The sequence below is a fragment of the Dermatophagoides pteronyssinus genome, unplaced genomic scaffold, assembly GCF_027571235.1.
Source record: "Dermatophagoides pteronyssinus isolate colony J.1.1.1.1 unplaced genomic scaffold, Derpt_VIB-CSIC_2022.12 sq0013, whole genome shotgun sequence".
Lineage (NCBI taxonomy): Eukaryota > Metazoa > Arthropoda > Arachnida > Sarcoptiformes > Pyroglyphidae > Dermatophagoides > Dermatophagoides pteronyssinus.
In genome coordinates, this window is record NW_027461537.1 from 566,573 (window position 1) to 584,990 (window position 18,418).

The window sequence follows — 18,418 nt, forward strand, 5'->3', positions numbered from 1 at the left end:
TAGTTCGAGGTTAAATGTTTTTCTTTCTCGGTTCATTGTCGATAAATCATCATCACCATTCGCTATATCGCTTTTCTCAGATGTTGTTGCTGTTTCTGTATGTCTATGGTTTGATTCGAGAATGAATTTTCTCCTAAGGGTCCAAATAAATCATTTCGATGAACGCAAAAAATACACGCGTGTAATGTATACACACAGAATCTGATTTGATTTTTTTTTCTTTTGAAAAATTTTGATTTTATTCATTTGATTGAAATTTTTGAAAAAAATTGTCCCTATTATAAATGATTGGATTTTTCTCTCACTCTCCTCTTCATCAAACCAAACAAGTAGCCACAAACTGTTGATAAATGATAATGTTTTTTTTTTTCACATAGATTATTCAAGAAAAAGAATTCAGTATCTTGTTTAAATAACAAAAAAAAATTATCATTTTAAGATGATCAATGTCATTGCTATGATTCAATGGTGGTCGCATCATTAAATATATGGGCAAAAACAAATGAAAACAACGTATTAATCAAAAAAAATATATTTTATTAAAGATTAGATCCAAATATGAAAAATGGAAATTTTTTTTCAAAGAAAAATTCAGTAAATATGAAAATACATCATTGATGAACATCGTTGATGATGATTACTGTTTGTCCATTTTGTCCATTCGTTATTTAGTTTGATAAAAGTCGGTGTGTGTGTGTGTGAATTCATATTTATTACATATAAAATTGCTTGTCAAAATCCAACAAGTGTTTATATATAAGTGTTTGTGTGCGTAATAATCGATGATAATCTCGTTTGTAAAAAGGACCCAAGGTGTAAATCATTTTTTTCCCACTGAAAGATATGATCAAGATAGGTCCACACCACAGCCATTGCTATCAATCGTTATCGTTTTCAATAAATTTCAAAATCCCGCATCTTTTTTTTTGTTGTATACAATGATTTCGGCAATAGTGGTAGCATTTAATCATTAAAAAACAGTTGTCATTTTTTTCCTGAAAAAAAATCATCGTTATCGTTATCTTGTTCATTCGAATCAATATTATTTGGATGACGCTTTAAATCGTCTAATAAATCATTTCGTCGTAAACGTTTAGTTGCTGTTGTCGTCGTTGTTGTTAATGATGTGGATTTTTTTGAATCTAGAAAAAAAACGAAAAAAAGAGTTAATATTTTTTTAATTTAGTAGTTAAAGAATAAAATTCAGATAAGAAAAAAGAAAAAAAAAGATTGCTGTTGTTGTTTGTTTCGGAATAGGGAAAAAAGTTTGTTAATGATTTGTAAAACAAATCAAATGGAAACCGATTTTTTTTGTTGATGATTGACAGCGAAAAAACTGGAAACCAAAAAAGAAAAAACAGCAGCAGGGTTTCTGCAACAAAAAAAAAACTTCTGTAAATTCATATAGCGAATGATTGCAAATTTTGTGTTTAGTTTTGGTTTTGGTTCTACTAAAAAAAAGTGTCATGAACAGATTGATAATGTTTTCAATGTTTTGCCGTTCGTTTTGTTTTTTGTTTTTGTGGAAAAACAAAAATTTTTATTTCTGGTAGATCAGAATTCGGAAACTATAGAGAATGAGAGAGCGAACGAGAGAAAAAATGTACTGAAAAAAGAATGAAACATTTGAACATTGATGCCAACAACAGCTGTAAATGTTCACATCCGAATCGAAAAATGTTTTGAATCCGTATTTTGTACTGTTTGTCTGTATTTTGGAATTTGTGTACTCACATACACACAACAAACACACACTTAAAACGAATATATGGAAAAAAAAGAAAAATTCACAAACATCCAGGAGATCTATGATGATGATCTTAAATTCTTTCGAAACAAAAAACGAAAAAAAAACAAAATGAAAATCTAGATAGGAAAAAAACCCAGATACTTTTCGAATCAATGGGATGAAAAAATGAGATGAAACAACAACAACAAAAAAACATAAACTACGATTGATCTTTTTTTTCTGTTGTCTGTTGATCTCTAAAGTCATCAAACATATCGATATCAACGATTTTTATTTCTTTATACACACACATTTCTTATATGGATCGAATTCTCATAACGATATGATGATGATGATGTTATTCGGAAATAAACACACCGAGACATAAAATTTGATGAAAGCGAATTTTCTTTCGAAAAAAAAATTCCGTTGAAGCGAATTTAAAAGCAAAAAATAGTCATACTACGATGTCAAATATAACATCGATATCCAATGATGCAAAAAAGACAAAAAGAATTTTGAATCATATTGTGTAAATATAGCTCATAAGAGAGCAATGTATGTTGGTAGGTTGGTTGGTTGGTTGGTTTGTGTGGGTGGAAGAAAAGTACCTATGGGACTTATATCGGATGTGTCGGATCTTGGGATTTTTTTCCATCGTAATTCTTTTCGATTGAAATGCACACAAACGTTGGCTTATAATAAAGAGAGAGAGAAAAAAGATGAAAAATAAAACAAAACGAGAAAAAGAAAAAAAATCGGATAAAATGACATCAAATATCTACGTGAGACTTTTGCATGTGTGTGTGTCTTTCGGATGATTCAATGGATTTTTTTCTCGTATCGAGAAAGACAATCCGATTGACAGTTCCACAAAACAATAGTAATAGTATCGCAAGTTTGTTGTATGCATCCTGTTCACGTTTATTTTTCTCTAGCTTCTTCCGAAATATTCCAGATAACACTGTATTATTTTTCAGACAAAATAAACGCGTGATTTTGTTAATGTGGTATGAAATTCGTACGTGCGTTTCATAATACAAAATATCACTGTCAATAGAATATAAAAATTCTGTTGTATGAATGGCATGCAAATGCCAAAGGCATATAGATTGATCGAATAAAAAAAATCAGGTAATTTATCAAATTCATTGACTTGATTTTGAATGGTTTTTATATGATAAAAGAATCAAGAAAAAAAAATGATGAATCAAAATCTATTAATGAATAGATTGAGAGAAAGAGAACCAGAAACGGTAGCCAATATTAATGAATGAATGAAAAAAATATCCCAAATTTTTTATGATGTTGATCATAATGCAAATTCAATTGGTATTCAACATTATTCATAGCATTGAATATCCAATCGAATTGAATTTTGATCGAATAAAAAAAAATTGTTTTTCTAAAGCAGAATTCAGTAATCGTCAAAAATAATGAACAACTTGATCATATCACATTGAATCTTATAGGTATAATCAGTCAATGTCAAAACATTTTATTTACAGACAAAGAATTCAATCTGGACAACAAAAAAAAAGTTTCGCAAGATTTTTATTTCCGGAAAGTTTTTTGTTTTAGTCTACAAAAAAAGAATAGCAAAATTTCATTTCAAATCAGATAGATTTGTATGTCATTCAAATGGCCGTCAAACAACGAAAACAACAAATGATCGATGCTTATAAATTCAACAACAACAACAAATATGTTTCTGAATGTGAGGTAATCAAACAAAACAAAATAAAGAAGAAAAAAAATAACAAAATACAAGAATGAATCGAATCGAATTGAATGACATGCGAAGGATAAGCGAATCACTTTCGGTCAATTTCAAATATCAAAAATATGTACAATGTTTAATTTCAATGATAGAAAAAAAAACATCCACACACACACACACACACACACACCGAGAATCATTGAATCATCAAGGAAGAGCATTTGATTTTGAAAAATTTCTTTTCGTTGTTGTTGTTGTTGTTTAAATTCATATTTCTTTATAAGAAGAAAAAAAATATATAAAAGAAATTTAAGTCACGAGTCGAATTGGGAGAAATAAAAAGACAACAACAACAACAACATTGCCGAAACATCTTTTTCATATATGAATTATATACACACACACACACAGAGAAATGAGATTTCATAACATCCATTTAGATCCAATGGAAATGGAAATAGAAATCAAAAGTCTACAATCTTTATGAATGATTTGTGTGTATCCAAAACGAATCCATCCACATTATAACTGAATCATACAAAAGACATTCTCATGATATGGATATGATGATGATGATGATGATGGTAACGAACGATGAATCAAACAAAACAACAACAACAACAACAAAAAGAATGGTCACGAATAAATATTGAAATGAAAAAAAATGGTTTCCAATCCAAGTGTGTGGCATTCACTATCACCACCACCAAACATATCTAAATGATGGACAATGTGTGTGTGTGTGTGTTTGTTTGATGATTATTTATTAACGATAATAATATTTGTGACCATTAATGAATAGAATAAAAAAAACTAACGAAATGTTTCCGATTTTCCATTATGATTTTACCGTAGCCCAGTGATTCTCAACCTTTTTGTTGTCGCGGCACAATTTTAGAATTTTTAAATATATAACAGTTGCATTTTCAGAATTTCGCGGCACACCAAAGTGCCGCGGCACACTGGTTGAGAATCACTGCCGTAGCCAATGTTGAAATAGATATTGATACGAAATAAAAACAGATCAGAAATGTTTCAGAAATAAGAAATAAACCGGAAATCAATGAACATTTTTTTTCATTATAAAATACCGAAAATAATCTTATTCAAATGGATTTAGCTGGTAAGAATAATCTTATAAATAAAAACAAATCAAAAAAGAAAATCAAAATTATTAATTTCAATTATTCATATATGATGAAAGTGAATTTGAAATAATTTTATTATCTTTCATATGAAAATAATGATGGGAAAAAAAATTTGAGATAATTTTCCAACGACATTATCAACATGATTAATTCATTCATGTTTAATTTTGATTACATTTGTTTATGAATTCAGAATCTGATGATGAACAGGAAAAAAAATCATAGCAAAAACAAAACATCTGTCTTTTTTTTCTCCTTTCCCCACACAGTTTCATTTCATTTTCATCTAATTTCATGCAATTTGATAAAATGGTCATTTTTTCGATATTCGATAAAATTTAAACTCTTTCATAGAAATTTTTTTCTACAAATGGATCCCGCATCAATTATGATCGATTAATCAATCAATCGATCAATCAATCAAAGTCGTTCCAGAACCACCATCACTAGCAAACAAACAAACAAAAAAGATCCAGTAACCAATAGACCGATGAATTAAACTGACAATTTTTTCTTCATTCATTCAATCTTTCAATAATAATAATATGATAATTTTCATTTAGTTATCATACAAACTAACTAAAATACAGCTATAATTATAGACCATTTAACAACGAAAAATACAAAATCATATTTCAATCACATAAGGTCGAGGTCAAATGTTCAATTCAAATTTCAAAATGCTAATTAACCTACTCCTCTTCCACCGATTGGACACTTTGAATTAAAAACAAGCAAACAAATTCATTCAAAAAAAAAGCGCGAAAACAAATTATCAAACGTTAATAGGATTACAACACCCAATAAAGTATGTGTGTGCATGTGTACACCCATCAAGCAGACAATTACAATCATCATCATCATCATGGACCTTTTTTTTACGGGGCCAGGTCACACAATCAAAATAGGTAATCATTATTAGAACTAAATAACCAAAAGTTCATTCATTCATTCACAACGTTTGAAAATTGATCAATCAAATTGATGGTGGATGTGATTGAAAATAGAAAATCTTTTTTTTTACAATTTTCACAATCATGAGATGAGATGAAATGGTGAAAAAACAAAAAAGAAAAAGAAAAAAAAATTTCATTTATCAAACGAAAAAAAAATTCAGGTAACAAAACAAATCAAGCATATCACACACACTACCACCATCATAACACCGATGAAATTATCGATCAAAGTTTCAAATTACGTCAGAAAAAAATAAAATAAAATTGACATCATCAACATTTGAGTGAAAATAGAAAAAATTTCAATCATCAATGGATCATTGATGATGATTGAGGTAAAATCATTATTTTATTCGTTTTCGTCAAAAAAAATAATGATATTTCTTTCTTTTTTTTTCTGTAAAACTCAAATCTGTCAAATCATGTGGTATCGGTTGTTTTTTTTGTCATTATTATTATGGTAGCGGAAATTTTTTTCCACCTAATCGACATCTTTATTTTCTTTTGAACAAGATCGATCAATCCGATCGATTTTTTTAAAGAAAATTCATTTTTATGAATGAAAATTCTTTGAGACAAATTTCTTCTATTTTATCAATTACATAAATACGCGGCATATTTTGTTTGATTTTGTAAAATGTGACGTAAGTGTGTGTGTGTGTGTGTGTGTGTGTGTGTGTGTAGAATAACATACGCAACCAAAAATGTCGAATGTCTCAATCGTATCCAATTTGAATATTATAGATTTTAAACGTCAAACATTCTTCTTTTTTTTGGCTTGAAAAAAATTTCATTTTTCATTTTTTCGATTGAAAGATGCAATAAAAAACGACAACAATGACAACAACAACAACATAATTATAATCATTGTATGTTTGATCGAATCGAATCGAATAAAATAATCCAATGTTTTCAATGAACATATAATTTTAGGCAATGAAAACCGACAATTCCAATGTATTCAATGATTTCAAACATCGTCCTCATCTTTTATCGAATTGATCAAAGAGCCGACAATAAAAAAAACGAAACAAAGAAAAGAATAGTGTTTATCTTCAGCTTGACAACATATCATCATTTTCACCAATAAAATTCCGAAAAACTTTTTGGGTACAAAGTTAGCAACAACAAAACAAAAAACATGAAAAAAACGAATAGAATGAAAAAAAATTGTTGAAATGAAATTTTTTTCTATCTGTGTTCAAATTTATCAGGTAAAAACATTTGAAAAATTCCCACAAGTGAAAGAAAGAAAAAAAACATTCCACTTTTCGTCACCCATTCTTGATTGATAATTATTATCCAAATGTGTGTGCGTATGTGTGATTGACGGAAATTGTCAATCAATCGATTGATCGATCGAATCGGATGAATAAGCCAGCAGAAAAAAAACAAGTGAAAGAATCGTTCAACATGAAAAATTTGAGAAAATTTCTCATTTCAAACTTTTGATTTATTCTGATGAATAGAAATTTTTTGCTAGTCTTGCAATGTTCTAAGAAATTCTTTTCCATATGATATGTGTTAGTTGTTGCCGATTCTTTTTATTTTTTTTCTGATATTGGATTCTTTGAAATTTTCTTGGAATTTGTCATTAGAAAATTTTGTTTTGCTTTGATTTAACTTAGTTCTGTGTCAAATGTGATTCGTACCACAATCACACAATGAAAGAAAATGTAATATGTTCAGTGATTCGAAAGATATTCGATCTAGTGTAATTCTAGTGTTATGACAAGTAGAATATTAGATCGACATCAACAACAACAACAACGATGACAGTGAATGGAATTGACAGTCGAAGCCAGAATAAATATTAAAAAGAAATAAAAACCGAATTAAACGGAATCAAACGAAATTTTTTTTTTGATGACAATGAAAATTGTCATTGTCAATTTTTGTAATATTAGATGTTGTATACAGAAAATTATCATTAATAAGAGGAAATTTTTTTTTATTTTGTTGAATCCAAGATGAAAGATTGCCAAACAAAAAAAAAAACAATGAAAAAAGAGCTTATTTTGTTTATTGTTATCATCATTGAAAACAAAAAACAAACAAATTCCAATAGGAATGAAAATCTGGATTCAAAAAACATACAAAAAAAAGGGCTAATAATGATGATTTGAAACAAACACTACATATTTGTTGAAATGTTATGTGTTCAAGGATTCATTTTCGAAATTCTTTTTGATTGAAAAACAAAAATTTGAATTTTTTTTTTTTTTGGTTCTTACAATTCAGAAAAAAAGGTAAAGAATTCAATTCTATCGAATATAATACTGCTAGATACCAGAAACTAAATTATTATCAAAACCATCATCAACAAGAACAACACCTACATAATCCTCAAATTAATCTTTTTCTTGTTCATCAGAATTACGAAAAAAAAAAAGAAAAAAACAGCACGTGAAACCTGAAACGTGTGGTGGTGGTGTATGATGATGATGATGATGATGATTGTCATTGTCAACAACAAATAAGAATTTACAACCAAACAATATTTGAATCGATATGAGACAACCAAGAAAAAAAAATTCATACATTTTCGAAATATGAATTTGGGATTTATATTCTTTGATCACAAAAAAAATCATATGATTTTTTCCCATCTTGCGTTTGAATTATAGTGATTTATAGAAAGAAAAAAAATGTACTTTGATGATCCATCACACTCAGATTTCATGAATAAATCAAAGCAAAAAAAAAAGGATTTCTTCACCGAACGAATGGAGAAAAAAAACTCAATCAAAAATGAAGTGGGTACAATATTGGAAAATGAAACAGTATAAGACAGTTGAAAAGATGAAATCAAATTACAATATTTCAATCATCATCATCATCCTCATCAAATTCAAATCAGAGAAGAAAAAAATTGAATCGAATCGAATCAAATTGAAATGAAATGAAAAAAAAATAACAAAAATTTTTTTTTTTTGTGAATCAAAATGAAAATAAATCAAACGGCAATGTAATGGTAATTTGAATATGATTATCAGTGGCTTTTTTTTGAATACATTTTCGTTGTTGTCGATTTTGATTTGATTATCACATCAAATTACCAAAAAAAAATAATAATCATAAATAGGAATGAAAAATCGGTCAACAAAAATCGAATCAAATTGACTTGATTATCCCAAAAAAATGAACGAGAAATGAAACAAACAAACATAAACTACTTGAACAAGAATAATTTTCTTTATGGTTGTTGAAAATTTTAAAATCTTTTATCTGGAAAAATACATCTACTACCTTCATGTGATTGGTTGGTCAAAAAAAACACAACATTTTTCACCAAACCGAAAAAAAAATTCTGGGCGGCTTTCGATGACATTCGGGTAGAAAATTTTATTTTTCGCACATTTTTCATTCGACAAGAAACGAAACAAATAATTTTACGCATTGATGATAATGTAATGGTCGTCGATGTTGATGATGATAAAGTTATTAAAGATTTTGGAGTAAAAAAAAAAAGTTTGGCGAATCAAAAACAGTAGTAGATGAATGAATGATTGTCACATAAGATATAGTTGCGAGAAAAAAAACAACACATTTTCATAGTCAGCCAACCAAAAAGCTGAAAGGTGAATCTAGGAAAAAAATCAAATTTGAAGAATGATTGAATTGAAAATTTTCTTTCTTTCTTCGAAAAACAACAACTAAAACTAAATTGATCGACCTGTAATCAACCGGCAGCACCTAACAAAAACAAAAAACAAAACCTGAATAAATTCCAAAGAAATCAGTTAGTTTCGTTTTATTTGATTGTGACAATAGTTTTTTTTTGGACTGGATTTGATGAACTAGAAGTAAGAAAAAAGTTTGCATCTCTGATCTATGATCTGATGATGATGATGATGGAAAAAATGAATTTCATTTATTAGCATCATTTATTTCCAGAAAACAACAATGATGATGAACAAATCCAACCAAATAACACAATGAAAAACATCAAATAAACGAAAAAAAAGACAGATAATTTGCATACAAAGAAAATCTAAAATCAAAATAATGACAATAATGATGATGATGATGTGTGTGTGTGCGTTTGATGTAAATCAAGCAGAAGAAAAAAAAGAAAGAAATAAGAATAACCAGAATCGGGAATATCCTTCTGCGAATCTATGGATAAATCGGTTATAATGAACACAATGTAAAAGTGAGTATAGAGAATAGAAAAAAAAAGAGAAGCAAATAGCGTGAAAACAAAAATCTTGATTAACATCAAAGACAAACGACCAGCCTGATCAGATCTGAACAACAACAACAACAAAAAAACAGCGAATATATCTCAGATGAAATAAACTAAAATCAACATTGTGAAAAAGAAATGGAAATAGAAATGTGTGAAAGTATAATAATCAAATGACAAGTCTGAATTTTAGATAATATCAATCAGAATTCTGGAATCAGTGGATTCTGTAGAGCAACAAAAACGACGAGTGTTTGTGTATGGTAAGTTTGACAATGACAATGAATCCAGTGGATACAAACACAGCACACACGTTTTCATATGAATTTCGATTCTTTCTTTTTTTTTCTGTTATCATTTCGAGAAGAAAACACAAACCAAACAAAAAAAAGCAAAAAAAAAAATCTACAATTAGATAGAAATGTATGAATAACAACAAAATGATAATGATGGCTTGATCCCTTACCGATTCAAAATAGCCGATAATATTAATACTTTTCACACATTTCATACCGAAATACAATGTAACTTATTTTTTATCATTGCACATTCTACTATAATGTAAATCATAGCGAAAAAAAGAGTAACAAAAAGAAAATAAATAAATAAATATTGCAATAAACATGAAACTGTTGGTCCATTACGAATATCCAAATATCAAACCGTCGATCATCATCATCATTTAGATTAAATATAGATTTTCGATTCTATATTTACTCTACCCACGCACACATATAGTACATTTTGAATATCGATTAACATTTACATGATACATGAAAATAATAAAGAAGAATGTCTATACCGTTAATGTATGAATAAAAAGCAATGAAAAATAATGCCAAAAATGATGATGACCATAGAATCTTCATCGAAAGTTAACCAGGAAATAAATCGATTATTTCTTCTAAGAAAAAAAAATCGATGCTAAATAATTCTGTGTTCAACACATGCACGAATACATTTGAATTCGATTAAACAAATCAAACATAGTGATTGATTGAAATAATTATGCGATAATAAAATGTTAAAGGGTTACAAACACTTATTGTGAACACATCATTCTCAAATTAACAAATCTAGAATGTGAAACAAAAGACTATTCAACACACACGTTTAGACTTGAAACAGTTAAGAAAAAACGTTTATATTCATTAAATTTTTACTTGCAAAAATTAATTGTTGTTATAGAGAAAAAAGAATGAAAAGAAACAAGTGAAAAATTTTATTATCATTATTCATTTTAAATAGCTTATCAGATATAGTGAAAGAGTAAGAGAAAAATAAAGAAAACATACAATAAATGTAAAATTGACATTTGACAATTTCAATTTTACATTTAATTTATATGTATGCATCAATTCAAATGGTGAATGTTTTGAATTCTAATTAGCCCATTTGGTTGATAATATGATAGTATGGTGTTTGATTTAAGAAAAAATAATGAATAAATAAAGGGTTTTTCACGTATTCCGGTTACACATTCAAACACTCTTGAAACAAACATTCAAACAACCAATATTGGATAAAGAAAATTTTTCAACATTGTTTATAAAAACAAAAACGAACAAAGAAAAACAAAATTCCTATGAATGCTAATGAAGATTTTCTTTTTCTTTTTTTCTTTGGTAGTTCTTTTTTGGGTTCCACAACCACCACCAACACCATTTTCACATGAATATTCACACATTACAAACAAACAAAAAATATTTTAATGAGAAACGAAAAAGAAAAAAAAACATTGAGAATATCACTCGGGATTTCATTAGAAAAAAATCATCATTACACACACACACACACACACAAGATCAATGAAATCAAGATTTATTCAACAAACACAAGTGGATTCAAAATATATTTTCCAATAAAATACAATGAAAAAAAAATATTCAGAAAAATTCATGACATGAATGAATATTTTTTTACATTAACACTAACTAACCAAGCATGAAATCATTTTCCACAAAAAAAAGAAAAGAAAAATATTCAAACATTTCACTCAAACTTTGTCAAATTCTAGAGAAAAAAAAAGGTATAATGAACATCTAACACGAAAAAGTAGAAGAAGAAGAATGTCATTCTCAAGAATTACATTTTGACGAATAAGTTAGACCTGTATGTATGTCTGTGATTTCATTCTGATTCTGAGTTTTGAACTAAACAATGTCATATATATCATTTTTATGCTTGAAAATTATCTTTAGATTGCCAATTTGAATGATGGACGAATGGATCGTGTGACACATACACACACACACACGTGGACTTTTGGTACGCGTGACATTCAAAAGCAACCGGGGAAAAAAAATTGAAATTTTCAAACCAAAATACAAGGTCAAACTTTTGATTTCTGGTTTCTGATTTTTGATTTTCGAACGAATCCAGAATGACGTCACACACACACAATCGAATAAACACAACAACCAACATTGGTTGGTTGTTTATCAAATGACAATTTTGACGTGTGATGAATTGATTTGAAACCAGAATCAAAAAAAAAAAAAAAATCTTACAAACAAAATTCTTGTTGTTTTTATAATATAAATGTTTATAACCTTTCTATATCATCATTATTTATATTCCAACAAAAAAATAAAAATAAAGTAATGTTCAAAGTCACGATTTTCGAAAAATTTCAAAATACCGTGAAAAACGTGTGTTGTGTGTGTGTATGTGACGCGAGCATCAACAACGAATCGAATACAAACACAACATGAAACATCATGGTCCAAAAATAACAACAACAACAACAATGATCCATATATGGTGAACGTATATGGGAAAAGGAAAGAAAGAAAGAAGAAAAAATAAATGTTTTGAGGCAATATTTTTCCAGATGATCAAACTTACGACAACGTTGACGATGTCGAAATTTTTGTTTTCTCGGGAGGAGATGGGGAACGGAAAAAAATTCTCAACTTGAAAACTTTCAAACGACAATAGAATATATGTGAAAAAGAGGGAATATAACACAACAACAACACCACAAGGACCAAAAAAAATGAACAAAAAAACATCTGAAACATGCACACACATGAATGAATGAATAAATGGGAAAAAAAGTGAACAACAACAAAACACGACATGAACAATTTATTATGTCCATAATGAGCAAATGAAAAATAACAAACAGAATGAGAGGGAGAGAGAGAGGCTTTGTTGGAACTCGTGTTTGTTGTTGTTGTTGTTGGAACAATCCAGAATGAATAAAGTGAAAAGAAATAAAGTAGAAAAAAAAGAGCAACCAGAAAAAAAACACCAAAAGGAAAATATTTTGGGATGAAAAAAACAAAACAGAAAAAAAATTGTTTGAAAAGAAAAAGAATTCAACAAATAAACAACAACAAGAATTTTTGTTTTCTTTACTTGGTCTGGTATAACAGACTGGATTTTTCATTGCAATCAGCTGTCAAAAACAGGCAACAATGGAATTTTTTTTTCTTCCGTTTTCCAAAAAAAAAAAAAAAAAAAAAATTAGAACAGAATATTTTCAACAACAACAAATGAAAACAGAATCGAATCGAAAAAAGTGTTCGAAAAGAAATATCGATTGTATCGAAAATATTACATTGAAAAAAATTCTTATTTTTTATGGTAAATTCTTTCAGCTGTTGTTGCTGTGCTTTGTCGGTTACTATGACGAGAATTGTAAAAAACAGCAAACAAGAATCACAACCACCAATTTACATTGTTTCATATTGTGGTTAGATTTTTATTGAAGAATTTTGTCAAGATTTCAACACTATGACACATAACAAAAAACATTATTTTAATGTTTTTTTTCTGAAACTTTTTTCGAAAAAAAAGAATGAAAATCATGGATAGATAAGCCATATTTGTTTGTTTGTTGTTTTTTCATTGAATCTTATGAAAAAAAACGAAGAAGAAGAAAATCTCCAACCAGATTAAGAAATCGATGAAAAAAAAACCGAATAGAATATTTAGATGTAAGAGAAAGAATAAAAAAGAAAAATTTTACAAAAACTTCGATTTTTCCATAAAAAAAATACGTTCAAAATAATCTTCTTGGCTTCAACAGTAAAGATATTGATATTATGATGATGAAATAGGTGGGAAAATAAAACCAACAAGATCCATTTTTTGCTCTATCTCTAGAATTTGGCGTAGGAAAAAAATTTCTGTCTTTTTTTCTGTTTAAGAAGATTAAATCGATGATCATGGTTGTTGTTGTTGTTGATGATGATGATGAGGATGAAAACGAAAATTCGCCTTCAAAAACAACCTTAATTCACCTTGAATGAAGGAAAAATAAAAGAATAGAAAATGAAACTTAAATCTTTCACCAACAACAACAACAAAAAAAGTAGAATTTCAAAACTTCCTAATAACAACAACAACAAAAACAAATGAAAAAAATAACAACAACAACAACAGCAAAAAAAGAAAAGAAAAAAACATTCATTGGACATTATTATTCTGAAGCAAAACAACTGGAATCTGGTTTCAAGTTTATCATTGTTCCAGAATTTATGAAACTTGAAAAAAACAAAACAAAAAAAAACTTAAATAGGATTTCAGAATTTAGTTTGTAGGTGAATGAAAGAATGGGCAATAGAATTTTTCGATTGAACAACATCAAATAAGCATTACACACACACAGTGATTCGTTGTTTTTTCTTTTTCAAGCAATCAGAATCAGAATAGATTGACAAATAATGGACATTAATTTGTTTATGGACATTTTTTAACCAAAAAAAAAAAAAGTTTTCTTTTTTTCAAAATTAGTTTTTGAAAATAATTTGATGATCATCATCATCATTGAAAAAACAAAACAAAAATGGCAACGATTCAATTTTTTCCAACCATTTTGTTTCAATTCTGGAATTTGATCATTCTTGATTCTTATAGATTTAACAAAAACAAAATCTCAACAACAACAATGAACCAAAAACCATTCAATGTGATGGCCCATTCATCATCATTCAAAGTTTCAAATTCAAAAAAAAAAAAAATCGGAATTTATGTTTGCGTGTTGCCATCAAACGAAAATAATAAAAAAACGAAATTTTTCTTTCATTCAAAACATTGATTGATTGATTGATTGATGGATGAATGGATCGAAATGTTTCAAAAAAAAAAAAATCATTTTGAAACATGATGATGATGAGGATGAGGATGCTTTCACTAATCACACACATGTTTGTTACAATTATTGTTGTTGTTGTTGTTATTACAAAATTCTTGTCCATAAAAACACACACACAAAGAACGGAAAGAATTTGTTAAACAAAAAACAAGAGAAACAAAAATTCTTTCATTCTATTCACATTGAGTGTGTGTGTAATTTGATCTTTTGGTTTTTTTTGCAACATTTTTCTTCACATCATCATCATCATACAATGAAATTTATACATAATGTGTGTGTGTGTGTGGTAAATATACAACAACAAAGTCAGCCGACCGGTTTATTGAAGCAAAGACCGCCTGTAACACTGCATATTTATGACGGGATGATGTTGATGACGATGTGAATATCCGCACTTCATCATCATCATCATTTTGTCCCTTGATTCAACAACAACAACAATAATCCCCGGACATATTAACACACTTAACCCTATGTAATCAACATTATCGGTTATTCACATATTTTAAAATGTTTTGACATTTTTTTTCACGTGCATTAATCATTATAAAGAATTAAAATCCAAGTGAACCGAGATTTTAAACATCATTTGGGTTTTAAAGAAGAGGATTTGTTGTTTGCAAAAAAAATGACCCAACAACAATCAAAACAGATTGAAAATGGATTTTCAAAATTTTTTAATCATAAAGAGAAAGATTGTAATAATCGCCATCATCATCATCATCATTAATTCAAATGAAAATAAATGGGAGAAAAAAAATTTCGAAATTTGTGAAACATTAAAAGTGTCGACGAACAAAAAAAATTCCACAAATTTTTTTCTTCCATTTTGCTGCCCCTTCGAACCATATTTATTTTTCGCAAAAAAAAATAACATTCGTTTACCACGATCATCATCATCATCATCATCATAAGAAGAATCATATAACCGAAAATAAATTGAACAGACAGAAAAAAAAAATTGAACCGAAACCGCATTTTGCTGTCATATAATCATCATCATCATCATCATCATCATAGAACCATGAAACAAGTTTTTTTTTTCGCTTTCTCAATTTCCAATTTCTTTCGTATGGCAAATGATAGGCAAAACGAAAAAAAAAATTCCAGAAATGAAAAAATTCTGGAATTGGTTTTCTTCCTTCATATCTCCTCTATCTCTCTACCATTCATTAACGAAAGAAGCTTAAACTTTTGAACAGCAAAAAAAGAAATATATCATATAATTCTTTGTTTTTAATCATAATCATAATAATAATGATTATAAGAGTATAACCTTTGTGTCATAATAAGGTATCATGACAAAGTAAAAAAACCGTAACGATTGCATAATCATAAGGAATTCTTTATACACAGTGATAATATACTCAACCAGGAAAAAAATTGGAAAGAGAGATTGGAAAAAGAAACCCGGCGTTAAATTACTTATTTTTTGAGTGTGTGTGTGTGTGTGTGTGTTCATTTTCTAATTTGTCATTATGATTGAGTTTTTACTGGTGCGTTTTGTAGGATTTTGTTTTTGAATTATTAGAGGAAAAAAATCATGCTAAACATACCAAATATTATGAAAAGCAGTAGTGAAAGAATCTCATCTCAGTTTTTTTTTATAAATCTGTTAGATTCTAAGGTCGGTTTTTTTAGCTTTTTCGTTAATTTTCACATTTAATATATACAGTCATTCTCTGTATGAAGATAAAAAGAGGGAGAGAGAGAATTTTTTCGGTTATACATTGTTCTTGTCAAGCGGTGAATCAAGTGGAAATGATAGTTTCTCTCTCACTCACTCAGTCTTGATTCTGATCAAAACTAAAATGACAAAAAATAAGTAGAATCTCTATTTTTTTTTCTTTCACCAACACTGTTCTTCCTTTAGGAATCCTTCATTTTCAATGCTTATGTTTGGCATGTGGATTCGTTTTTTCGTGATACACAAGAATTCACATACAGTTTCATTGTTACAAATTCACTAAATACAGAACCAAAACAAAACAAAAAAAGAAGAGAAAAAACTTTAAACCTAAAACTTGAACCAAAATAAAAAACTAAAACTAAAACTGAAATTGAACATCCACAACATAATACAATGATCATTGAAGCCTAAGACCAACAGAAAAAAAAGCTAATCTTGCCTAGCATTTTTTTTTGTTTTTTTGTTCCAAATGTTAAATCTTTCTCTCTTTTTTTTCATATATATTTCATATCATGTAAAATTCAATACATTGAAATGAAATGAAAGAATTCCGGCAACAAAAAAATAATATTTTGAAATGAAGTAAAAAAAATCCGTACCTAAACACTATAGGCTAAATATGGAGAGAGAGAGAGAGAGAGAGAGATAGAGGAAAAATGCCGTTCCTGTACATAATACTGTCATCGGGTATTCGTTGTTGCCGTCGTCATCATCATCATCATCAACATCAACATCATCATCGTCATCGTCTATTAAAAATTTAAGCCTAGATTAGTAGCTCATTAGATATAACGGGATTTTTATTCCCTTTTTATTTTTATTTTTTTATTTTTCGTATTTTCATCATCATCATCATCATCATCATCCCCTTTATGAATGAATTGAAATAGGATATCTATTCACAAATATCTAGGGCGCGAGAATAACAACTAAAGAATTTTATAACTACTGGAATATAGAATCTTTCTGTCTTTTCGTTCAATCTCTCTCTCTCTCTCTCTCTCTCTCTCTCTCTCTCTCTCGACTATGTTGTTGTTGTTGTTGTTGATAAAATGTTAGCTAAAATCTTTTCAACTCATCGAAGTTTTTTTCTTCTTTCCCCCCTTCTCATTCATTTTCTCATTCATCTCTCTTTCACTCGCTCTCGATATTTTGGAAGGATTTTTTTTTACAATGTACATTGTATATAAGCAACAAAAAAAAATCCGTTTTGATGAAAAGCAAAATTTTTCTTTTCTGGACCTAAACACATAGCATACATTGATGATGATGATGGCAATACTTGTGACAACAACAACAACAACAACGACAATGATGATGACAGAAAACAGAAAGATAAGTTTAATCTCATTTCAAACATACACATGAAATGATAAAAAGAATAGAAAAAAATAAAAATAAAAATAGAAGGATTTTTAGCGAGAGAGAAGAAAATCTCAAAATTCCTATTTCACACTAACTTCATTGATGAATCAAAGATATGATTTTTCTACATTGTTGAATACAGAATCTGGTAAATCAGATCGGTTTTTTTTATAAACATATAATTTTTTTGCGAAAAAAACGTGAAACATTCATTCAAATTATGTGGCCAAATCAGAATTGGGAATCCCGCATCTGACCAGAATTTACATTCTGACCTTTTTTTTGTTTGGTTCTAACTATGTAATATCAACATTAATTTTATTGAACAAATAAAATAGAGTGAGATAGAGAGAGAGAGGGCAAAAAGAATATTATGTATGCACGAGGCTCTGACAACAACAACAACAAAACGATTCATGTGACTTATGAAAATGTTCAAAATAAAATTGAAATTCTGAACAACAACAAAAAAAACCTGACAACAAAAAGATGGTCATTGTCGTAAAGATTTTGTTTT

The 18,418-nt window shown here is 28.3% G+C and overlaps 1 protein-coding gene across 1 annotated transcript in view; it reads right to left on the minus strand.

The window, feature by feature from the left end:
- Positions 1-516: 516 nt before the first annotated feature.
- Positions 517-18,418, minus strand: part of LOC113790827 (putative RNA-binding protein 19) — a 29,250-nt gene continuing 11,348 nt past the window's right edge. The window contains exon 5 of the mRNA XM_027340534.2: positions 517-1,142. Coding sequence (XP_027196335.2) covers positions 985-1,142 — 158 coding nt within the window. The 3' untranslated portion in view covers positions 517-984. The remainder of the gene's footprint in view (positions 1,143-18,418) is intronic.